Source organism: Manis pentadactyla, chromosome 1 (genome assembly GCF_030020395.1).
Source record: "Manis pentadactyla isolate mManPen7 chromosome 1, mManPen7.hap1, whole genome shotgun sequence".
Taxonomy (NCBI): domain Eukaryota; kingdom Metazoa; phylum Chordata; class Mammalia; order Pholidota; family Manidae; genus Manis; species Manis pentadactyla.
The window spans coordinates 71,239,932-71,266,776 of record NC_080019.1 but is presented as its reverse complement, the minus strand read 5'-3'; the positions used below and the strand labels follow the sequence as shown (position 1 = coordinate 71,266,776).

Below are 26,845 nucleotides of genomic sequence, written 5' to 3'. Positions count from 1 at the left end.
CGCGTGTGGAGCCAAGTGTGGGCACCCTGTAATTATTCAGACAATGGACGAGAGCACGCTGAGCTCGTGGGTTCCTCAGCACGCAGGCAAGTATACAAACCAGGCCAGGTCTCCATGTCAAGTGGAAACTGAAGAGAAAATCGCGGCCCCACACCCCCAAATACCTGTCCATTTAGTTAAGTATTAAAATTTTTTGTCTATTCTGTGCCCATGTAAAAAATCACGTGTGAGCTTACATTCTAGTGGGGTAGAAAAGGCAATGTGCAAAAGAAATAGGCAAAATATAAACTGTTTACATGCTGATGGGAAAAACAATTAAGCAGAGAAGGTGTTTGAGGGATGGGTGGTCTTAAATAGAGTACTCAGGGAAGGCAGTAGAAAGGCCATTAAATAAATATCTAAAGGAGGTGAGAGAGGTAAGAGAGCACCTTTGGACCTTTCTCTGGGGTGGGGCGGGGAGAGAACTTCTGCATAATAGTACATAGATAAAGTCCTAGGACTTCAAGAATGATGAATGCAGTATTCCTCCAACTAATTCTAAAATGCAAAAGCCTCCATAGAGTGATTACTTTGCATTTTCCAGTAACAAATCAATAGGATTTATTTACTTTCCATAGTAATTTTGTTCAGGTTTCAATTTAACAAATACTTTTCAAACACATTAGTCACAAAAAGATGCAAAAATGAGCAAGATAGACAAACCTCCATGCTCAGGAAACTCCATCTAGCAGGAGAGATGGATTGTAAACAGTTCAGTACAATGTGTAAACACCATAATAGATGTACACACATAGAGTGCTTGGGGTGATGTAAGTGGGGGTGGATGTTATTATGGAGCTGTAACTCAGGATCTCTATAAAGAAAACTCTGTGCTAGACTTTGAAGTAAAGCTGTGACTATCACATTTTCAAAATCTCTTTTTAAGTTTCTAGGGTGCGAGTCTCAATATTAAATTGAACCATATGAAATTGCTACTACTTGACAACAGTTTTCACAGGGCTCAACTTATTCTCTTGTAGAATTAATATGAAGATTTTGCTATGTATATATGTAAGTGTTCAAAGATGACAATTATAATCATTGGATAATGCTTTTGAAGAAAATGATTTAAAAGTCAATGTTTGATAACACCCTCCAACACTATGAAGTAAAATGGGCAATGAAAGTTTCAAATTTCCCATATGGTGGTTTGATCTAGCTGTGAATTTCCATGACCTAATCAGAGTATGCAGTAAAGGACACTAAATGCTAGTTTCACAGTAGGCCAAGTAATTGAGAATAAGGAACAGCTTGGTTTTGAAGCCAAAAACTGAAAATTCTCCAGAACAGAATAAATTGTCAAGTTGCTTCAGGGAGGAAAATTCATGTAAATCAATTTTGCATTCCCACTCACAGTTCCAATTTAGCAATTTGCACATCAGCTTTCTCTCTTCCTTCTCATTTCCCCATTAAGGGATCTTATTTCCTTTGAAAGGGAAAATAAAACTTCCACCATCCCCAGTGCCAAAGAGGAGATGCCTGAAACATGACAGAACATTTATTAATTCAGCAAACACTTATTAAGCACTTATTGTATGCCATGAACAGTGCAAAGCATTGAAAATACAAACATAAATGTCCTAAGAGCTCTATTCACAGATATTCCTTGGGCTTGGAACAATCCCCCAGTTCACCCACACCTCACCTACGCATGCCTTCTCATCTAAGCTCAAAGTACACTTTTTCCAGCAAAACTTCCTCTGACTCTCCATTTCCAGCTCTTTTCCCATAAAAATCTAACATTCCTCAAACTTGTAGTTACTCATTTACTGTCTGTATCCTGTTACATTGTAAGCTCCTTGAGATTCAGGTCCATGTCATCCTATTCACTACCATATCCTCCGTGCTTAAGAGAAGCTCAGTAAGTTTTTGTTCAATGAATGAGAGTGCCACAGCCCAGAACAGTTGGAAAGAGGAGAGAGGCATAAATAAATAAAGCCTCTATTTGTAAATATGTGGACCAACAAGAGGTCCATGGAAGAGACTGATCTGTTACAGTTATACCTGAGGAATTCCCAGGTGCAGCCCTTCCTGCTCCTGGTGCCGGACACTGCTTTCTGGAAGTGGAGCTGTAAGACTGACTCCTGGACCTGGGCCTCTCAAACTTCAAAGTGCACAGGACTCAAAGATCTTACTAAAATCCAGACTCTGAATGAATAGGTCTGAGGGGTAGGGTCTGGCGTGTAGGGTCTGCATTTCCAACAAGCTCCCAACTGGTGCTGGTGCTGTTTCACCAAACACCACACTTTTGAATAACAAGATCCTCAGTGACACCTTTTTATCATACAAAAAGATCTATAGTTGGCAGTTATAGATGAACCTTTTTTTTAAGCATCCTGTTTTCACACCTAATCCACACAGTGACTGACAAAATAAATAACACTTAAGAGAAAAATGTGTTGAATCAAGGCCTCTTCCAGAGGCAGTCCTATTATATGCCATTTAATCATTACTAATAGGGCAGAGTAGAAACAAAGCCTTGGAATTTCCTCCTGGAGGGACACAGCCTTCTTCTCAGTTCATTTCTGCAATCACTTGGTTAGAGCAGTGGGAGGATTTTACAGTCACCTTCAGTAAAACCAACCTCTTCTTAATATCGAGCCTAAAATCCTTTCTATGATTAAATATTTCATCCTAAAAATATAAAGCAAATGTGAGGTATAAGGAATATGATAAACCCTCATGTACCTGCTAAAGTAATAGGATTATTAACACCACTGGAGCTCTGTGCATGCCTCCCCACAAAGGCCCCTCTGACTTTCCCTCCCCAAAATAACCCTATTCTGAGTAGTAATTTCCTCTGTTTTCTTTATAATTTTAACAAACATATATGTAGCTCCAAGCAATATATTGCTTAGTTTTGCATATTTTTGACTACATATATTTGGGGTCAAGCCTTATTATTCATCTGCACATTATTTTTTTCTCAATATTTTATTTGAGAGTCATCTGCCTTGATGGATGTAATACGTTCATTTTCACTGATGTTAAAATAACAAAATCTACATAATTCATTTTCTTGATAGGTATTTGGCTTTCTACTTTTTAAAATTCTGCTGTTATGAATATTCTTGTACACCTCTCCGTTGTACATGTGAAAGTTTCCATAGGGTATTAGTCATGTACAGGAGTGAGAGTCAAAATACGGAACACCTGGTACTACAGCCATCTTTGCTTGCTCTTTTTCCACACTCCCCCTCTGAGAAAAATTTTTCTGTGTAAGTGGTTTATTTTGGAAAATGATTCCAAGGAACAGGAGTATGGGCTAGGAAGAATGCAGCTGAAGGAGAAAAACTAGTCCATGGATGTGTTACAGAAATGATCACTTCTGGAGGCCTCTGAGGCGGGATAGTGCAGGGGCCCCTCCGCCGGCCCTGTGAAGAGCACACCTCAGAACTGTCCACAGAAGGAATGGAAGGGGGCGTGTTTATACACTGGCTCCCATCCCCATTGTTTAGAAGTCGCACGGTAGGGTGTCAACACTCCCGCACTTCCAGGTTTGACCATGGGTGAGAAAGACAGAGCAGGCTCTATTCCAGAGAAATCCCAGCTCAGAAAACAGGAAATATGGTAAGGTAAGATGCAGACAGGTTAGCTGATAGCTGCAATAACTGGAAGAGAAAAGTGGGCCAGGAGGATGTGAAGTGGGGCAAGAGGTGATCAATACTGATATAATTGAAAAATAAATGGAGAATAAGAGACAGCTTTTTCTTACAATGTAAATAAATAACCGAAATAGAAATGGTGAAATAGAAAATCACCATTATTAGGCGAACAGTACAAGAATGATTGTTGTAGGCAAGAACCATCCACAGATGCTAAAACTAGTGAGTTTGGGAAGCTACTGTGTTGGGAAACAGGATATTGACATATTTAAAAGCATCTCCTCACAACATTGTTATTAACTACAAAGGAAAAAGTAACTTTTACAATGGAAAAACCTGGCAGATACCACCTAATCAAGTTATTGAGGGTCAATAAAACATGTGGATGTGTCTTCCTGATAGGATGCACTGAGGTCACAACTTCTGCAGTATTTTAACAAAAATTCAGAACCTTAACCTAATCAGAAGTATCAACCCAAACTAAGGGATATTCTCTACAATAACTGCCAGTACCCTTTAAAAATGTCAAGAAGGATGGAGGAATGGTCACAGACAGGAGGTGACTAAGGGGACATGAAAATTAAATGCGATGTGGGATCCTGGATTGAACTGGGCCAGAAAAAGGACATTAGCTGAAAAACTCGCAAAATTCTAATAAGGTCTGTGGATTAGTTACTACTACTGTATCAGTGTGAATTTCCAGATTTGACTAATTATATTATGATTACATAAAGTGTTAATTAGGGGAAGCTGAGTTAAAGGGGGAACTCTGCACTATCTTTACAACTTTTCTCTAAGTCTAAAATCATTTCAACATAAGTAAAAAAACTAAACACCGGGGATCTTACTAAAACACATATTCTGATTTAGTAGGTCTGGAATGAAGCCTGAAATTCGGCTTTTCTGAAAAGCACTCTGGTGACAGCCTACTGCTCCCAGCAACATACCTGAGTAGCAGGTCTTTTCTTCTTCCCGGTGCATTGAGGTGAAACTGACATACAGTATGAAGTGAATACTTTGATGAGATTTGACATATATACACCCATGAACCCACTGCCACAATTAAGATAATGAAGTTATTGTTGGAAGGCAATTCCACATGGATCTTTCCTTTCTGCTTGTCTTGTGAGCAGAGGCATTGAGACCTGAGTTGTAAAAGAGAGTGTCTCCCTCTAGAGTTAAGGGCAGTTTTGTTCCCTGTCCCACGTAACAAAAATTATCTCCTCTGGGAGCAAACATCAGGCACATTTACTTGCAGCCCATTACAAAAGCCTCAAGTTTCCTAAGGTTGATTCCTCAGCTGTACTGCTAACCCACTGTAGAGCATTCACCTGCATTCTCCACACAGGAGTTGAAAGGCAATGGGAACCATTGCAAATATGATCATGATGTTTGCTGTGCCATGAGTAATCAAGTCCTTTATCTCTGACTCTAGGGTCTCCAATCTTCTGCCAATATCCATGGAACTGTAGGCAGTTGACTCAGAGTAAAATTTCAAGTTCTTCCCAGTTCTGGAGTGTTCTGTGATGAAGCTGGGATGTTGACAAGAGACAGGACTTTCTGGGAGAGAGACAGGACAAGGGCCTCTGAGTAAGTCAGAGGATATGAGAATTCCCTGGGATCTGGTAGCTAATGTTCTTGCCCAAGTGCTGGGTGAGAGAGAAGGGGAAGTTAGCAAATCTAACATATTGGCCTTAGAGTCTTCACCTCTGGTTCTCTTCCTAAATAGCAAAAATCCCCTATTACTCCCTATCATCCCCACTTATTTTTTCCTACAATTTCTTTTACATGAGCCAGATTCTTTAAAAATATTGCCACAAAATAGATACATTTCAGAAGTCAGCTCCACGTATCTCCATAATACCCCTCCCTTCCTTGTCCTCCTCCTTAGACCAGTAGTACTTTGAGTAAAATAAAATCAAAACTTAACCCCTGCCTTTCTTCTAATAACTGAATGTTTATCATCCTTTAAATGTCCCCCTATGGAATGATACCATGAGTTACATTATGGTCCAGGAATGGAATCCAGATCATCTGACTGAATCCTCCACTGTACAGATGTCACTAGATAGGTGTGCAAATCCAAAGCAATGAAGCTCAGAGAAACACTGAATAAAAATGTCTTTAATTCACAATGTGTATAGATTATTCACTATTTTATTGTAGTTTACCAAATAATTTTAGATGATAATTTTCAGAAGGGATTTTTAACAGCTGCTAGGTTAATTCCATCACATTAGTATTTGAAATTATCTTTCCTCCAGTTATTTAAAATTTTTCTAAATATTTAAAGATACAGTACATTGTCACAACAAATTATATCATCTTTTTCCCACCACCAAGAATTAACTCTGTTCTCTAGTCATTTCCCTTGTGCAAGAATGTGGAGTATGGAATAAGGCTAACAGGGCCTAAGAGGCAGGGTTGTCAGAAAGCTTTCTTCTATCATAATCTTAAGACCAAAATTTATCTTGAGTCACAAGTGCAGTTAACATACGCTTATTTCTCCATGACCTTCTTAATGTGCACAAACCAAGCCAAGAAGTAATATTAAGTAAGAATTTCTGGGTAAAATTTTTTAAAAATCCAAAAGTTAAAGTAGACAAAAAGTTAAGGGAAAAATTCACATACACATGAAAAATATTTCTTTTTGCTATGCATCCTACATTTTATTGATAGATCTTAACAATGGTTTATGAGGTTCTCAATGACTATTTAATAAAACTATGGAATTTGTAAAGAGCATCAGAGAAGTAAAATCATGAATTTACTGATGGATACAAATCAGAATCTATAATAACTGTATTGCACAAATAGGAAAATTTCTAATTAATTTTCCACAAAATCATTTTGAAACATTTACACAAACAAGTTTATTTTAAATAAAAAAGATTAGAAACATTATGATAGCTATGCACAAAGTACATATTTGTACACTCTATTTAACATTCTAAGTAAATGTATCTTTGAAACTTTTTTGCTATTCTGCAGTATTAGTACCCACTAATGAGTGCAGAAGGAATATGAGAACTCTTCTGCCCAGTACTTTATAAAATCGTGTTCAAGTACTATATACATTTTGCCTAGAAGGATTTTTAAATGCTACTTAATAATTTCTTTAGTCACTGGACTGATATTTTTTTAAGTTTTTAAAAAAGATACTCATTTAAAGATATGGCTCATTTAGCAAACAACTCAATTAGCAAATGGGCAAAAGAGGAACAGACATTTCACTGAAGAGGATAAACAGATGGCAAAGAAGCACATGAAGAGATGTTCAACATCATTATTAATTAAAGTGCAAATTAAAACCACAATGAGAAAACCACACACCTATTGCTAAATAAAAAATTGTGACATCAAATGCTGGTGAGGATGTGGAGAAACTGGATCACTCATATACTGCTGGTGGGAATGTAAAATGGTAGAGCTCCTCTGAAAAACAGTTTGGCAGTTTCTTGTAAAGATATGGCTCATTTAAATTGGAAAGCTTATATCACTTATTTTCTAAATATGTAAGAGAGGTATCTGTACAGATATGGCTACTTTATTTTAATAAACCAAATTTATAGCAAAGGGGGAAAAACAGTGGAAATAGAATAATGGAACAGAGAATTTCAGGAATACCTGATTCTGGAGGTTCCTGCCTCTATCATTCCCATTGACAAGATCATTTCTGCATTCCTCTAGGGGAAGGATCCCATGGGAATATGGTGACAAGACAGTAACTTAGAATAGATGCTAGTATAAAAATATTCATGGCAATGTTGCTCCAAAATTTTAAAATCCAATGTGATTCTGGATCACCTATTTGACTTCTTCGGGGCTACCCATTTTGACTGGTTTGAACTACATAACCTGGCTTTAGGCTGATGATGATTCTAGGACCAGACAGGTCCAGAGTATGGTATAATTCTAACTGAGAAACATGATCTAAATTTGCCAAAGAGATTCAGAATCCTCTGGGTTACATTCAAGCCTTCCTGACTTATCTGGGATGACTCTAGACCCACTCAAAATTGAACAACTCCAGTATCCAGCTACGTCTCCCCTCAAAGACTTAAAAAATTCTTGCCAAACTTCTCAGCTAGATCTTTAATTAAAGATTGGTCCCCAGTACTAGTGCCTTGCAGAAGGGGCTAACTCTGAAGTTTCTTCCCTCTAACACCAGTGTTCTTAAGATTCAATCTGTTAGTCATCCATAGTCACAGCCAGTGAAGAGAAAGGCTTTAATTGTACCTTAGAAAGTTAATATAACTGTATATTTATGAATGACTATCCCTACACAAATATATATGCATATATATAAACATAAATAATTTTTAAATTAAGCATTATAAGGATTCTAGCTCTCAAAACAAAGTAGCCCTTCTTAATCCAATAAAACATATTTTACTTATAATAAAAACTGTCCCCTATCAACAAATGTATGTAACATTAAGAATAAAACACATATGCAAAAAAAAGTTGCACTTATAAAGTAAAAATTTCATCCCACAGATAATGAAGGCACAGAGTTCAGTTCTGTGGAAGTAGATGTGGTTTCTGCGTTCAGGGAACTTCCAGTTTAGTGGAGTCTTGCCCAGAGGCAGATAAAAGAGAGTGATCATCTCTTTTGTTAAGAGATGAAAAGGAAGATCAAATCAAAGATGATCTGAAGACATTAACCCTATACTGAAGTCATGAACCCACTCATTAAGACCACAGAGGATGCAATCATAGGGACATGGATGGTAGATAAAAACAGGCGACAATTTAATGTTATCATGAGATTCTCTTTTACCTCATTAACCAGCGAAGTTGAAACTCGAAGATACTACCAACCTCTTTTTGCTAACAACCATTTCCTAAACTAACATATTATAATTCAGTATATCCTAACAGAAAAAGACTTTATTTTCTATGATATCAGACCTGCTGAGAAGCAGAATCTGTAAGAAATAATATGCAGCTTTCAAATAATTTTGGTAAGAAAGCCCTTAATTGGCTACTAAGCTTCATAAAAAGGACAGAAGAAAGAAAAGAAAAAAAGAGTAAGATTCTATCTACATATTGGGATCTGACTTACAGTAAACAAAACACCTCTACCTAAAAATATTTCTAACTCTTAATTAATGGAGTTACTGATACTCTATATTTGTTCTAATGACTCCATCAAAAATTTTTAATAATTTAAGATGACAAAGTTCACTGAAATGGAATTTGCAGAAATGCAATTTGATACTTAGTTCTATGTGTCTAACTCTCCTGAAACAGACATATCTAATAGCAGCCACAAAATTCCCATTAACAGTCACTTCTTTAATTACATTATTATTTACACCTAGCTCTGGTAACAGTAGGATTTCATGTGATAAAGACTAACCAAGAGAGAAATAAATTCATTATTGCTACTAATCTGAAACAAACCTAACCCACATTTAGGGAGGGGCAATAACAGAACAGGCTGGAAGGTAGTCAACTGCCTTAGGACAATTTTACACTTGGTCTGAAGCTACTCACAACTCTCACTCCTCCTCTACATTGTTTCTATCAAGAAAGTTAGAGAATGTAGACCTGGTGCTGGTCGTCTCTGTGGAGCTCTGGCTCAGTGGTCATAGGGCAGTGAATTAGCACGAATACACCCCTATTACCTCTACCTACAGCACATGTCTCAGAGAGATCAGCAGACTGGACAGAAAAAAAAAGATAGCTGGACAAGTCAAATACCCCAATGAAGGCAATTCTTCAATCACCAATAAATCAGGACACTTTCTTGAAATTAAGCTCTGTCAATGAGGCACTTAATAAAAACAAAAGACACTTATGAAAGCATCTAGTAACTAAGAAAGATAAAGATCACGATAAGAAAGGCAAGATTTATAAATCTTTTGCATTTTGTAAAAAATAGGATGCTGTACTTCAGCAGAAGTTTTCGTAAGAAATGAGGTTTGAGAAGGAAACTACAGTATTTTCTTGTTCCTCCTGAATCAATACCCCTTTTAGTTTCATTAACTAAAATGATTTCTTCAGTGTTTTCCAATTCATAAACAATGCTTCGCTTTTGGTTAAACAAGGAAAAATTAAGGCAGTGTTTTTAAGCCCAATAAAAGAAAGAAGTTACTAACAAATAAGCCTGAGAGGGACACAGAGAGCTCATATTAGGATACCACATCAAACAATTATAGTTTTAAATATAAAATATTTGTTTCAAAAATTGACATTTCTTTTTCTTACTTTTTGGCTATATGGACTTTGAAGAGCCCACTTAATTTTAAAGAATTATGGGAGCACTTTTCACATGATTCTGGAACACAGCATGATGTGCTTGACCCAGGTGCTTGACCCAGAACTATTAACTCAGATAGTAAACAATCATGTTCATATGTACCACTGACCCTGTATAAAAAGGCAGAGGACCCACAACTGTTAAAATATCATTGGAAATGGCTAACATCCTTTGGAATTTGCTACAAAACAGAAGATACAAAATTTTGAGGTATTGTTGCCTTACACTGTTACCAAGGTTTGGATGAAAAAAATAATGAGGGTTTTTTTGTTTGGTTTTGCTTGGGCAAAGCTCATTTAAATCTTCTCTTCTCATCATCATTGTATTGATTATCCCTGAGCTTTATCTCCTGTGCCTGTCATATCAACCAGTCATCTGTGGTTTCAGTCATCCAGTGAGTGCTACGTCTTGTTATACCAATTCATGGAGCGTTTCACGGCTTTGACCCAGTTTTCCATATTCATTTCATATTCCTGCCATTTCTTCTGTGGCTTGAAAATCATTTCACTTTGCCTCAGTTTCTTTAGTTCCTCCTTATCAGTCCAGAACCCTGATAATAGATGAAAAAAATTAATCTCAAATTTAAGACAAATAATGAGTCCATAAAGTTTATCCACAAACATATGTGAGCTGCTGCAAAGGTAAACAATTATCTTAAGACACAAACCAAAATAATTTGTTATTTTTGAATTTCGTTAGATTGTCTCTGGGAATACATACATCAGGATTTTAAAATCTTTTCGTTTCTAATTACCAGTTTTATTTCTGTGTGGCAGGGCACCAATCATTTCTAGAGCAGCCACACCCTCTCATCATTTAATTTCATGACTTGCTATTAAGAAAAAAAAGTAAGAAATATAGAATATTTTTTTATATAATTAAAGAAAAGCAAAGATAAATTAAGATTTCTGTCATATAGGTAAGGCAAGCAGCAACTCCCTGGGATATCCATAAAATTCTAAGTTGGTAATTAATATAATAAATAGTCTCTTTTTCTAACTATTGCATTTCATATAAATTATTTACATTTCAGTTCAAGATAACGTCGTAGTTCTGCTATGTATTATTCTCTATAAAGAGGATCATGAGATTTAATACGTAAAAAGCAGCAAGAAAAAACATTTATAACTATAATTGTAAGTAGTCTGGAACTTGGTACATCTCACATCTCACCTACACTGAAGTATTAACCTAGTTGAGAAGTCTTCATTAAGGACATTTTAATCTCTTACCAATGAGGCTGACACATAAAATTCTTTCTTATAAAATTTTCTGTCAGGTAATCTTTCTATTTACAAAGTCAGCATTTTAGACTTATCCACATTTAGAGATATCAATTAATTTATGGAAATTATTAAAAAAACCAAAGATAGATTTCATTAGCATACTAGAGTTAGATAAATCTAATCATGCAAATAAGCATGTTCTTAAAAATCTTTGTTTCCCGAATTTATTATTACAGTTTAAGGCATATGTATTTTTTTTTTGGTATCATTAATCTACAATTACAGAAAGAACATTATGTTTACTAGGCTCCCCCCTTCACCAAGTCCCCCCCACATACTCCTTCACAGTCACTGTCCATCTGCGTAGTAAGATGCTGTAGAATCACTACTTGTCTTCTCTGTGTTGTACAGCCCTCCCCGTGCCCCCCGCACATTATACATGCTAATTGTAAGGTCCCCTTTCTTCTTCCCCCACCTTCTCCCTCCCTTCCCACCCATCCTTCCAAAGCATATGTATTTTTAAAAGTCATTTTATTAAATTTGTATCGAATAGATCCAGTCTCTGTGTGAATTTTGAAAATATAAAGGATTTCTGGTCTCAGATTTCTGAGAGAAAAGCAATCCAACCAGAAATCTCAGCTTTTCTGAGAAGGAAAAACTGCTTCCCATAGTCAGTGAAGTATCTTTGTATGGAAAAGGTATGAAATTAAATATAGACATAATAAAGTAGGTCAAATTCAAGCTACTATGTTACACATGAGAATAATTTGCATTTGTTCATTATTTAGAAGCATTTTAAATGTTAAGAGAGTCTGACATATTTAGTCTTACAAGGTAAAAAGGGTAGAAGAATTTTATTAGTCTTATAAACAGTACTAGAATGTTTATGAGCATTTAATTTACTGTAATTGTAAACTACCTTTATTCATTTTGTAAGAGTTTGTTTAAATATTTGAGAAGATTTTCCCTGTTATAGTTCCAAGTTTGCCAGTTAGGCATGTGAAAGAAATTATTAAAAAGAAAATCAACTACATTAAATTTGTAAGAATTGAAATATACAAAGGAATTTAAATACGTAAATGGAAATGATTATTTAAGGGAAGTTATTTTCTTCTACTTGAATTAGTTAAATATGAATCAATGTTAAGGAAATGCAAACAAAATCACAGTGAGATATCATGTCACACCAGTTAGAATGGCCATTATACAGATGGCATTAAAGATGGTGGAGTGAGAGGTGAGACAGAGGCGTCCTCCTAAAACCACATATAATATGAAAATATAATTAATACAACTAATCCTGAAAGAGCAACAGGAAAGAGGACTATGCCAGACTGCATACACCTGGAGAAGAGAGCAGACCTCATGGAACAGGGTAACATACCAAAGCTGTGGCCCGACAGGATGCAAGCCCTTCCCCCACCCCAGTTCACCAGCAGGAGGAAGAGAAATGGAGCAGGGAGGGGATGGAGGCCTGGGACTGGTGAATACCTAACTCCAGAGATCTGCTCTGGGAGCACAAACCTACATTTCATGGTGCTTTCATGATACTCTCATGATTAGGGGATTGGAAAGCTAAGACAGGAAGAATTCCTGGAAAGACTGAGATTCTGGCCGCTTGTGGAAAGCAGGGATCCATATCTAGCTGCTCTGGGACAAAAGAAAGGCAGGCAGTCTGAGAGACTCCCTAATAAGGAAGCCCTTAGCAAGAGGACTGCTAAAGGGGCAAGGATTGCACAGAGCTTACTGCTCAGGAGAAAGGACAGGTAGACAAAATTGTCTGGGTGCACTCTGCCCAGCAGGTTGGGAGCTTCCACGATTTCCAGGCACTCCAGCTCCCTGGCTGGCTACACAGCTCCAAGCACTCCCTCCGTGATACACAGCCAACTGCGCCTTTCTCCCGGCCAGCCCCACCTGGATCGCAAACTGGCACACCCTACCCTGGTGTTAGGCCAGCCAGAGGGAAGATCTGTCTAGAGCAACTAAAAACGCAAAGCATAGAACCTTATACCTGTGTGCTCGGCCCACTGGTTCAGGCACTGGAGACAGGCATAGCAGCCGGGAGGCAGGGGACAGCTCTTTCCTCCCCCCAGGCACCAATACCGCTCCCCTGTGACTCCGGACATTGCTTCAGGGGCTGAGCAGCTCCAGAGAAATGAGCTTCTGAACACTAGAGGGCACCATATACAAATATGAAACAACAAAGGAACCTGGTTCACAATAAAATTAATATAACTCCTGAGAAAGATTACGTGGAACTCTCATGACCCTTCCTGAAACAGAATCCAAAATAAAAATCATTAACATGCTCATGGAGGTACGGAAAGATAGTCAAGAACTCAGGAATGAATTCTGGTCGGAGATCCAATTGTTGAAGAGCACAATGGAGGGTGTTAAAAGCAGATTAGATATGGTGGAGGAGACAATAAATGAAATAGAAACTAGAGAAGAGGAATTGAATACAAAGAAGCTGAGGCACAGAGAGAAAAAAGGATCTTGAAGAATGAAAGAATATTGAGAGAACTCTGTGACCAATACAAACGGAACAATATTCGCATTATAGGGGAACCAGAAGAAGAGAGAGAGTAAAAGGAATAGAAAGTGTATTTGAGGAGGTAATTGCTGAAAACTTCCCAATATGGGGAAGAAGATAGTCTCTCAGGTCATGGAGATCCACAGATCTCCCAATGCAAGTGATCCAAGGAAGACAACACCAAGACATTCAGTAATTAAAATGGCAAAGATAAAGGATAAGGACAGACTATTAAATGCAGCCAGAGAGAGAAATAAGATCACATACAAAGGAAAACCCATCAGGCTAACATCAGACTTCTCAGCAGAAACCTTACAGGCCAGAAGGGAGTGGCATGATGTATTTAATGTAATGAAGTAGAAGGGCCTGGAACCAAGATTACTTTATCCAGCAAGATTATCATTTAAATTCAAAGGAGGGATTAAACAATTCCCAGATAAGCAAAAGCTGAAAGAATTTACCTCCCACAAACCATCTCTACAGTCAATTTTGGAGGGACTGCTGTAGATGGAAGGGTTCCTAAGGTTTAATAGCTGTCACCAGAGGTAATAAAACCACAGTAAAGAAAGTAGAACAGCTAAATACCAATCAAATGCAAAATTAAATTAACAGTCCCTGAAGTCAATCAAGGGGTAGAAAAAGAGTACAGAATATGATACCTAATATATAAAGAATAGAGGAGAAAGAAAAAGGAGTAGAAAAAGAACTTTTAGATTATGTTTGTAATAGCGTATTAAGTGAGATCAGTTAGACTGTTAGATAGTATGGAAGTTAAGCTTGAACCTTTGGTAACCACAAATCTAAAGTCTGCAATGGCAATAAGTACATACCTATCGATATTCACCCTAAACATAAATGGACTGAATGTACCAATCAAAAGACATAGAGTCACTGAATGGATAAAAAACAAGACCCATCAATATGCTGCCTACAAGAGACTCACTTTAAACCCAAAAACATACACAGCCTAAAAGTGAAGGGATGGAAAAAGATAGTTCATGCAACTAATAGGGAGAAAAAAGCAGGTGTAGCAGTACTTGTATCAGACAAAATAGATTTCAAAACACAGTCACAAGAGACAAAGGACATTACATAATGATAAAGGGTTCAATCCAACAAGAAGATATAACCATTATATATATCTATGTGCTCAACACAGGAGCACCTACCTATGTGAAACAAATACTAACAGAATTAAAAGAGGAAATAGAATGCAGTACATTCATTCCAGGAGACTTCAACATTCCACTCACTCTGAAGGACAGATCAACCAGACAGAAAATAAGTAAGGACACAGAGGCACTGAACAACACATTAGAACAGATGGACCTAACAGACATCTACAGAACTCTACACCCAAAAGCAGCAGAATACACATTCTTCTCAAGTGTACATGGAACATTTTCAAGAAAAGATCATATACTAGGCCACAAAAAGAGCCTCAGTAAATTCAAAAAGATTGAAATTGTACCAACCAGTTTCTCAGACCAGAAAAGTATGAAACTAGAAATAAATTATGCAAAGAAAATGAAAAAGCCCACAAACACATGGAGTTTCACAACATGCTCCTAAATAACCAATGGATCAATGACCAAATAAAAACAGAGATCAAGCAACATATGGAGACAAATGACAACAATAATTCAACACCACAAAATCTGTGGGACACAGCAAAGGCTGTGCTAAGAGGAAAGTATATTGCAATACAGGCCTATCTCAGGAAAGAAGAACAATCCAATATGAACAGTCTAAACTCACAATTAATGAAACTAGGAAAAGAAGAACAACTGAGGCCCTACGTCAGTAGAAGGAGGGACATAATAAAGATTAGAGCAGAAATAAATAAAATCGAGAAGAATAAAACAAAAAGAATCAATGAAAGCAAGAGCTGGTTCTTCAAGAAAATAAACAAAATAGATAAACCCCTAGCCACACTTACCAAGAAAAAAAGAGAGTCTACACCACACATAAATAGAATCATAAATGAGAAAGGAAAAATCACTACGGACACCACAGATATAAAAAGAATTATTAGAAAATACTGTGAAAAATTATATGCTAACAAACTGGATAACATAGAAGAAAAGGACAACTTTCTAGAAAAATACAACCTTTCAAGGCTGACCAAGGAAGAAACAGGAAATCTGAACAGACCAATTACGAGCAACGAAACAGAACTGGTAATCAAAAAACTACCTAAGAACAAAATGCCTGGACCAGATGGCTTCACCACTGAATTTTATCAAACATTTAGTGAAAAGCTAATACGCATCCTACTTCAAGTTTTCCAAACAGTAGAAGAAGAGGGAATACTTCCAAACTCATTCTATGAGGCCAGCATCACTCTAATACCAAAACCAGGCAAAGACACCACAAAAAAAGAAAATTACAGACCAATATCCCTGATGAACATAGATGCAAAAAATACTCAACAAAATATCAGCAAACCGAATTCATGAATACGTCAAAAGGATCATCCATCATGATCAGGTGGGATTCACTCCAGAGATGCAAGGATGGTACAATATTCGAAAATCCATGAACATCATCCACCATATCAACCAAAAGTAGGACAAAAACCACATGATCATCTCCATAGATGCTGAAAAAGCATTTGACAAAATTCAACATCCATTCATGATAAAAACTCTCAACAAAATGGGTAATGAGGGCAAGTACCTCAACATAATAAAGGCCATATATGACAAACCCAAAGCCAACATTATACTTAACAGTGAGAAGCTGAAAGCTTTTCCTTTAAGATTGGGAACAAGACAAGGATGCCCACTTTCCCCACTTCTATCCAACATAGTACTGGAGGTTCTAGCCATGGCAATCAGACAATACAAAGAAATAAAAGGCATCCAGACTGGCAAGGAAGAAGTTAAACTGTCCCTGTTTGGAGGGGCGGAAGATGGCGGCGTGAGTAGAGCAGCGGAAATCTCCTCCCAAAACAACATATATCTATGAAAATATAACAAAGACAACCCTTCCTAGAATAAAGACCAGAGGACACAGGACAATATCCAGACCACATCCGCACCTGAGAGAACCCAGCGCCTCGCGAAGGGGGAGAGGAGGGACACAAACCAATAAGAAGGGAAGTTCTTCCAGCCGTCACTCGTCCCAGCTCTGCAAACTATTCCTATCACCATGAAAAGGCAAAGCTACAGGCAGACGAAGATCACAGAGACAACACCAGAGAAGGAGACAGACCTAACCAGTCTTCCTGAAAAAGAATTCAAAATAAGAATCATAAACATGCTGACAGAGATGCAGAGAAATACGCAAGAGAAATGGGATGAAGTCCGGAAGGAGATCACAGATGCCAGAAAGGAGATCGCAGAAATGAAACAAACTCTGGAAGGGTTTATAAGCAGAATGGATAGAATGCAAGAGGCCATTGATGGAATTGAAATCAGAGAACAGGAACGCATAGAAGCTGACAGAGAGAGAGACAAAAGGATCTCCAGGAATGAAACAATATTAAGAGAACTGTGTGACCAATCCAAAAGGAACAATATCCGTATTATAGGGGTCCCAGAAGAAGAAGAGAGAGGCAAAGAGATGGAAAGTATCTTAGAAGAAATAATTGCTGAAAACTTCCCCACACTGGGGGAGGAAGTAATCGAACAGACCATGGAAATACACAGAACCCCCAATAGAAAGGATCCAAGAAGGGCAACACCAAGACACATAATAATTAAAATGGCAAAGATCAAGGACAAGGAAAGAGTGTTAAAGGCAGCTAGAGAGAAAAAGGTCACCTATAAAGGGAAACCCATCAGGCTAACGTCAGACTTCTCAACAGAAACCCTACAGGCCAGAAGAGAATGGCATGATATATTTAATACAATGAAACAGAAGGGCCTTGAACCAAGGATACTGTATCCAGCACGACTATCATTCAAATATGACGGTGGGATTAAACAATTCCCAGACAAACAAAAGCTGAGGGAATTTGCTTTCCACAAACCACCTCTACAGAACATCTTACATGGACTGCTCTAGATGGGAGCACTCCTAGAAAGAGCACAGCACAAAACACCCAACATATGAAGAATCGAGGAGGAGGAACAAGAAGGGAGAGAAGAAAAGAATCTCCAGACAGTGTATATAACAGCTCAGTAAACGAGCTAAGTTAGGCAGTAAGATACTAAAGAGGCTAACCTTGAACCTTTGGTAACCATGAATTTAAAGCCTGCAATGGCAATAAGTACATATCTTTCAATAGTCACCCTAAATGTTAATGGGTTGAATGCACCAATCAAAAGACACAGAGTAATAGAATGGATAAAAAAGCAAGATCCATCTATATGCTGCTTACAAGAAACTCACCTCAAACCCAAAGACATGTACAGACTAAAAGTCAAGGGATGGAAAAACATATTTCAAGCAAACAACAGAGAGAAGAAAGCAGGGGTTGCAGTACTAATATCAGACAAAATAGACTTCAAAACAAAGAAAGTAACAAGAGATAAAGAAGGACACTACATAATGATAAAGGGCTCAGTCAAACAAGAGGATATAACCATTCTAAATATATATGCACCCAACACAGGAGCACCAGCATATGTGAAACAAATACTAACAGAACTAAAGGGGGATATAGACTGCAATGCATTCATTCTAGGAGACTTCAACACACCACTCACCCCAAAGGATAGATCCACTGGGCAGAAAATAATTAAGGACACGGAAGCACTGAACAACACAGTAGAGCAGATGGACCTAATAGACATCTATAGAACTCTACATCCAAAAGCAGCGGGATATACATTCTTCTCAAGTGCACATGGAACATTCTCCAGAATAGACCACATACTAGGCCACAAAAAGAGCCTCAGAAAATTCCAAAAGATTGAAATCCTACCAACCAACTTTTCAGACCACAAAGGCATAAAACTAGAAATAAACTGTACAAAGAAAGCAAAGAGGCACACAAACACATGGAGGCTTAACAACACGCTCCTAAATAATCAATGGATCAATGACCAAATCAAAATGGAGATCCAGCAATATATGGAAACAAATGACAACAACAACACTAAGCCCCAACTTCTGTGGGACACAGCAAAAGCAGTCTTAAGAGGAAAGTATATAGCAATCCAAGCATATTTGAAAAAGCAAGAGCAATCCCAAATGAATGGTCTAATGTCACAATTATCGAAATTGGAAAAAGAAGAACAGATGAGGCCTAAGGTCAGCAGAAGGAGGGACATAATAAAGATCAGAGAAGAAATAAATAAAATTGAGAAGAATAAAACAATAGCAAAAATCAATGAAACCAAGAGCTGGTTCTTCGAGAAAATAAACAAAATAGATAAGCCTCTAGCCAGACTTATTAAGAAGAAAAGAGAGTCAACACAAATCAACAGTATCAGAAACGAGAAAGGAAAAATCACGACAGACCCCACGGAAATGCAAAGAATTATTGGAGAATACTATGAAAACCTATATGCTAACAAGCTGGGAAACCTAGGAGAAATGGACAACTTCCTAGAAAAATATAACCTTCCAAGATTGACCCAGGAAGAAACAGAAAATCTAAACAGACCAATTACCAGCAATGAAATTGAAGCGGTAATCAAAAAACTACCAAAGAACAAAACCCCCGGGCCAGATGGATTTACCTCGGAATTTTATCAGACATACAGGGAAGACATAATACCCATTCTCCTTAAAGTTTTCCAAAAAATAGAGGAGGAGGGGATACTCCCAAACTCATTCTATGAAGCTAACATCACCCTAATACCAAAACCAGGCAAAGACCCCACCAAAAAAGAAAACTACAGACCAATATCCCTGATGAACGTAGATGCAAAAATACTCAACAAAATATTAGCAAACCGAATTCAAAAATACATCAAAAGGATCATACACCATGACCAAGTGGGATTCATCCCATGGATGCAAGGATGGTACAACATTCGAAAGTCCATCAACATCATCCACCACATCAACAAAAAGAAAGACAAAAACCACATGATCATCTCCATAGATGCTGAAAAAGCATTTGACAAAGTTGAACATCCATTCATGTTAAAAACTCTCATCAAAATGGGAATAGAGGGTAAGTACCTCAACATAATAAAGGCCATCTATGATAAACCCACAGCCAACATTATATTGAACAGCGAGAAGCTGAAAGCATTTCCGCTGAGATTGGGAACTAGACAGGGATGCCCACTCTCTCCACTGTTATTTAACATAGTACTGGAGGTCCTAGCCATGGCAATCAGACAAAATAAAGAAATACAAGGAATCCAGATTGGTAAAGAAGAAGTTAAACTGTCACTATTTGCAGATGACATGATACTGTACATAAAAAACCCTAAAGACTCCACCCCAAAACTACTAGAACTGATAACGGAATACAGCAAAGTTGCAGGATACAAAATCAACACACAGAAATCTGTGGCTTTCCTATATACTAACAATGAACCAACAGAAAGAGAAATCAGGAAAACAACTCCATTCACAATTGCATCAAAAAAAATAAAATACCTAGGAATAAACCTAACCAAAGAAGTGAAAGACTTATACTCTGAAAACTACAAGTCACTCTTAAGAGAAATTAAAGGGGACACTAACAGATGGAAACTCATCCCATGCTCGTGGCTAGGAAGAACTAATATCGTCAAAATGGCCATCCTGCCCAAAGCAATATACAGATTTGATGCAATCCCTATGAAACTACCAGCAACATTCTTCAATGAACTGGAAAAAATAATTCAAAAATTCATATGGAAACACCAAAGACCCCGAATAGCCAAAGCAATCCTGAGAAAGAAGAATAAAGTAGGGGGGATCTCACTCCCCAACTTCAAGCTCTACTATAAAGCCATAGTAATCAAGACAATTTGGTACTGGCACAAGAGCAGAGCCACAGACCAATGGAACAGACTAGAGAATCCAGACATTAACCCAGACATATATGGTCAATTAATATTTGATAAAGGAGCCATGGACATACAATGGCGAAATGACAGTCTCTTCAACAGGTGGTGCTGGCAAAACTGGACAGCTACATGTAGGAGAATGAAACTGGACCATTGTCTAACCCCATATACAAAAGTAAACTCAAAATGGATCAAAGACCTGAATGTAAGCCATGAAACCATTAAACTCATGGAAAAAAAACATAGGCAAAAACCTCTTAGACATAAACATGAGTGACCTCTTCTTGAACATATCTCCCCGGGCAAGGAAAACAACAGCAAAAATGAGTAAGTGGGACTATATTAAGCTGAAAAGCTTCTGTACAGCAAAAGACACCATCAATAGAACAAGAAGGATCCCTACAGTATGGGAGAATATATTTGAAAATGACACATCCGATAAAGGCTTGACGTCCAGAATATATAAGGAACTCACATGCCTCAACAAACAAAAAACAAATAACCCAATTAAAAAATGGGCAGAGGAACTGAACAGACAGTTCTCCAAAAAAGAAATACAGATGGCCAACAGACACATGAAAAGATGCTCCACATCGCTAATTATCAGAGAAATGCAAATTAAAACTACAATGAGGTATCACCTCACACCAGTAAGGATGGCTGCCATCCAAAAGACAAACAACAACAAATGTTGGCGAGGCTGTGGAGAAAGGGGACCCCTCCTACACTGCTGGTGGGAATGTAAGTTAGTTCAACCATTGTGGAAAGCAGTATGGAGGTACATCAAAATGCTCAAAACAGACTTACCATTTGACCCAGGAATTCCACTCCTAGGAATTTACCCTAAGAACGCAGCAATCAAGTTTGAGAAAGACAGATGCACCCCTATGTTTATTGCAGCACTATTTACAATAGCCAAGAATTGGAAGCAACCTAAATGTCCATCAATAGATGAATGGATAAAGAAGATGTGGTACATATACACAATGGAATACTACTCAGCCATAAGAAAAGGGCAAATCCAATCATTTGCAGCAACATGGATGGAGCTGGAGGGTATTTATGCTCAGTGAAACAAGCCAAGCGGAGAAAGAGAAATAGCAAATGATTTCACTTATCTGTGGAATATAAGAACAAAGGAAAAACTGAAGGAACAAAACAGCAGCAGAACCACAGAACTCAAGAATGGACTAACAGGTGCCAAAGGGAAAGGGACTGGGGAGGATGGGTGGGTAGGGAAGGATAAGGGGGGGAGAAGTAGGGGGGTATTAAGATTAACATGCATGGGGGGGTAGGAGAAAAGGGAGGGCTGTACAACACAGAGAAGGCAAGTAGTGATTCTACAACATTTTGCTATGCTGATGGACAGTGACTGTAAAGGGGTTTATAGGGGAGACCTGGTATAGGGGAGAGCCTAGTAAACATAATATTCTTCATGTAAGTGTAGATTAGTGATACCAAAAACAAAGCAAAAAAAAAAAAAAAAAAAAAGAAAAAGGGCAGTTCCTGTGTGGTAACCTCCAACGAGTTCTACACAAGGGTATAAAGGGCATATAAAAGTGTAGGCAAAGGGTCTGTTTGTGTTTATACAGAGGATCAAAGCCTAATTGGGCTACCCCGAAAATGAACTAAGATACGATATGAAAAAGAACTTCCAACATCTGCACTCTCTGGAAGACTCATGCCAGAAGATGATCATCAAAAAACCCCAACAAAGATCCACGCACTGCTACAGCTGTAGATGCACTCATCCCACCAGTTCCTGGACCTGCCATGGGAATGAGGAAGGAGATATCTAAGCTGGCCTGTGCATACAGTAAAACAACAAATTTGACTGGATCTATACTGTTGGAACTCAACCAAGAATAAGGAGAAGTGCAAATTGTAGCGTTCCAAAATCTTACAACTACAGACTATTTACTGTTAAAAGAACATAAGGGATGTGAACATTCCCCAGGAATGGGTTGTTTTAATTTGTCTGATTTCTCTCAGACTGTTCAAGTTCAGTTGGACAATATCCACCATATCATAGATAAGTTTTCACAAATGCCTAAGGTGCCTAACTGGTTTTCTTGGTTTCACTGGAGATGGCTGGTTATTACAGGTATGCTTTGGTTATGTAACTATACTCCTATTATGTTAATGTGTGTGTGCAATTTAATTAGTAGTTTAAAACCTATACATGCTGAAGTTACTCTACAAGAAGATATGTCAAAGAAATAATCAATCTTCCCATGTTTTCTTCCGCCTGCTACTTCTATAGCTTTTCTTCTTCCTTCCTAATTACAACCCTTAAATAGAATTCGTGCCTCATATCAAATTTACCGAGTATCATAATTCTTCCAAGTGGTAAAGATACCTCAAGACAAATGCTGGGCATAGAAGCCACAGGGCATAAATATGCAAAGAAGTAAAAAGCTGACCTTTTCAAACAATAAGGCTTCCCTCTCACTTACCAACTTCACATTTCCCTGTATGGCCCCGGAAGATGACTGGTTAGCCAGAGACGGGTAAGATTCCTCAAGGGAGGAACAACCTAAGACAGGCACAGTCGCAGGGGGGTCATCAGGTGAGAAATTGGGGATCAACAGAGGTGAGGCTTAGAACCTCACCCCCCTGTTCTGAGAGAAATCTTCTGCATACGTGGATGTTTTATTGCCCTGGTCTAGCTTGGATTAACACATAGTCTACAGGCACACACCTGATCATCTACATTTGCTCTCTTACAACACTAAACTATGTTTTCTACCTTTATCTTGTATCTACTTACCACTTCAGCATTTTATTAAAAATAATAATAATAAAGAGAGAAATGTGGTATCCACATATAAATCAAGTATAAAAACCAAATGAGTATTCATATTTGAACTGACTGTTTAGAGTTCATAATGCATGAGCAAAACCGAAAGTTTCTGTGATGACTGCCTTTGTACTGTTCACTATGTAACTTATTCATTATGTAAGAATTTGTTCTCCATGTAAGAACTTGTTTGTTATGCCTCAGAAGATTGGAGACTGATGAAAATTAGGCTTGGGGTGGATTAATGATTGTGCATTGAGCATTGACTCCCCTATACAGAATTTTATTGTCGTTAACAACCATTTGATCAATAAATATGAGAGATGCCCTCACAAAAAAAAAAAAAAAAAAAAAGGACAGACTTCTAATGGTAAAATAAATAAGTAACCGGGATGTAATGTATAGCATAAGGAATATAGTCAAGATATTGTAACAGCTTGGTAGGGTGACAGCTGGAACCTAGAAGTATGTATATAAATGTTCTACCACTGTGTTGTACACTTGAAACTAATGTAATGTAATACTGTGCGTCAACTACCCTTCAATAAAAAATAATTATTTAAAAAAAAAAAAAAGAACTGTCCCTGTTTGCAGATGACATGATTTGTACATAAAAAACCCTTAAGAATCCACTCCAAAACTACTCGATCTAATATCTGAATTCAGCAAAGTTTCAGGATACAAAATTAATACACAGAAATCTGTGGTATTCCTATACACTAACAATGAACTAGCAGAGAGAGAAATCAGGAAAACAATTCCATTCACAGTTGCGTCAGAAAGAATAAAATACCTAGGAATAAACCTAACCAAGGAAGTGAAAGACCAATACCCTGAAAACTACAAGACACTCATGAGAAAAATTAAAGAAGATACCAATAAATGGAAACACATCCAGTGCTCTTGGATAGGAAGAATTAATATTGTCAAAATGGCCATCCTGCCTAAAGCAATCTACAGATTTGATGCAATTCCTATTAAAATACCAACAGCATTCTTCAACAAACTAGAGCAAATCATTCTAAAATTCATATGGAACCACAAAAGACCTCAAATAGCCAAAGCAATTCTGAGAAGGAAGAATAAAGCTTGGGGAATTATGCTCCTCAACTTCAAGCTTGACTACAAAGCCACAGTAATCAAGACAATTTGGTACTGGCACAAGAACAGACCCATAGACCAATGGAACAGACTAGAGAGCCCCGATAAAAACCCAACCATATATAGTCAATTAATACATGATAAAGGAGCCATGGACATACAATGGGGAAATGAAAGCCTCTTCAATAGCTGGTGTTGGCAAAACTGGACAGCTACATGTAAGAGAATGAAACTGGATTATTGTTTAACCGCATACACAAAAGTAAACTCAAAATGGATTAAAGACCTGAATGAAAGTCATGAAAGCATAAAACTCTTAGAAGACAACATAGGCAAAAATCTGCTGAATATAAGCATGAACAACTTGTTCCTGAATGCATTTCCTCAAGCAAGAGAAACAAAAGCAAAAATGAACTCATGGGACTACATCAAACTAAAAAATTTCTGCATGGCAAAGCACACCATCAACAGAACAAAAAGGCATCCTAAGTATGGGAGAATATATTTGTAAATGACACATCCAACAAGGGGTTAACATCCAAAATATATAAAGAACTTACTACATGCCTCAACACCCAAAAAGCAAATAACCCGATTAAAAAATGGGCAGAGGATATGAAGAGACAGTTCTCCAAAGAAGAAATTCAGATGGCCAACAGACACATGAAAAGATGCTCCACATCACTAATCATCAGGGAAATGCAAATTAAAACCACAATGAGATATCACCTCATACCAGTAAGGATGGCCAGCATAGAAAAAACTAAGAATAACAAATGCTGGCGAGGATGCAGAGAAAGGGGAACTTTCTCCCTCCTACACTGCTGGTGGGAATGTAAGCTAGTTCAACCATTGTGGAAAGCAATATGGAGGTTCCTCAAAAAACTAAAAGAAATACCATTTGACACTGGAATCCCACTCCTTGGAATTTACCCAAAGAATACAATTTCTGACTCAAAAAGACATATGCACCCCTATGTTTATTACAGCACTATTTACAATCGCCAAGATATGGAAGCAACCTAAGTGTCCATCAGTAGATGAATGGATAAAGAAGATGTACATATACACAATGGAATACTATTCAGCCATAAGAAAGAAACAAATCCTACCATTTGCAACAACATGGATGGAGCTGGAGAACATTATGCTCAGTGAAATAAGCCAGGTGGAGAAAAGACAAATGTCAAATGATTTCCCTCATTTGTGGAGTATAACAAGGAAGCAAAACTGAAGGAACAAAACAGCAGCAGACTCAGAGACTCCAAGAATGAAATGGTAGTTACCAAAGGGGAGGGGTGTGGGAGGGCAGGTGGGGAGAGCGGGAGAAGTGGATTGAGGGGTATTATGTTTAGAACACATGGTGTGGGGGATCACGGGGAGAACAGTGTAGAACAGAGGAGGCACATAGTGAATCTGTGGCATCTTGCTGCCACAAGTGACTGCATTGGGGTATGGGTGGGGACTTGATAATATGGGTAAATGTAGTAACGACATTGTTTTTTCATGTGAAATCTTCGTAAGAGTGTATATCAATAATACGTTAATAAAAAATTTAAAAAATAAGTATGACCACTATACAAAAGACAAAAAATAACAAGTGCTGGCAAGGATGTGGAAAAAAGGGAACCCTTCTACAATGTTGGTGGGAAGGTAAATTGATGCAACCACTGCAGAAAGCAGTATGGATGTTCCTCGAAAAGCTAAAAATAGAAATACCATAAGACCCCATAATTCCACTTCTAGGAATTTACACTCAAAGAAAACAAAATCCCTGATTCAAAAAGGTGTATACATCCCTACGTTTATTACTGCATTATTGAAAGAGCCAAGTTATGGGAGCCACCTAAGTGTCCATCAGTAGATGAATGGATAAAGAAGTGGTACATATACACAGTGCAATATTATTCAGCCATAAGAAGAAATCCTGTCATTTGCAACAACATGTATGGACCTAGAGGGTATTATGTTCAGTAAAATAAGGCTGGAGGAAGAGACAAGTACCAAATGACTTCACTCATCTGTGGAACCTAAAAGCAAAACAAAATGATCAAAATAGTGGTTAACTCATAGACACTGAGAAGAGACTGGTGGTTACCATGAGGGAGGGGTTGGGGTGGGTAGGGAGGGAGCATGAGGGGGATAAAGGGACACAAAAATTCTCCATCATAATATAAGTTGGTCATGGGAAGGTGATACAACATGGAGAATACAGCCAATGATTCTGTAACATCTCCCTATGTTGACAAATAGTAACTGCACTAGTAAGTGAGGATTTAATATGGGTAACTGTTGAACCACAGTGTTGTATACTTGAAACCAGTATAAGATTTTGTATCAATGATAGTTCAATAAAAAAAAAATAATTAAT

At 37.7% G+C, this 26,845-nt stretch overlaps 1 protein-coding gene across 3 annotated transcripts in view; it reads right to left on the bottom strand.

Moving 5' to 3' along the window:
- Positions 1-6,489: 6,489 nt before the first annotated feature.
- Positions 6,490-26,845, bottom strand: part of GK5 (glycerol kinase 5) — an 83,301-nt gene continuing 62,945 nt past the window's right edge. For all 3 annotated transcript variants that reach the window (XM_057498335.1, XM_036877375.2, XM_036877376.2), the window contains one exon: positions 6,490-10,462. In XM_057498335.1, the coding sequence (XP_057354318.1) occupies positions 10,450-10,462 (13 nt within the window). In that variant the 3' untranslated portion in view covers positions 6,490-10,449. The remainder of the gene's footprint in view (positions 10,463-26,845) is intronic.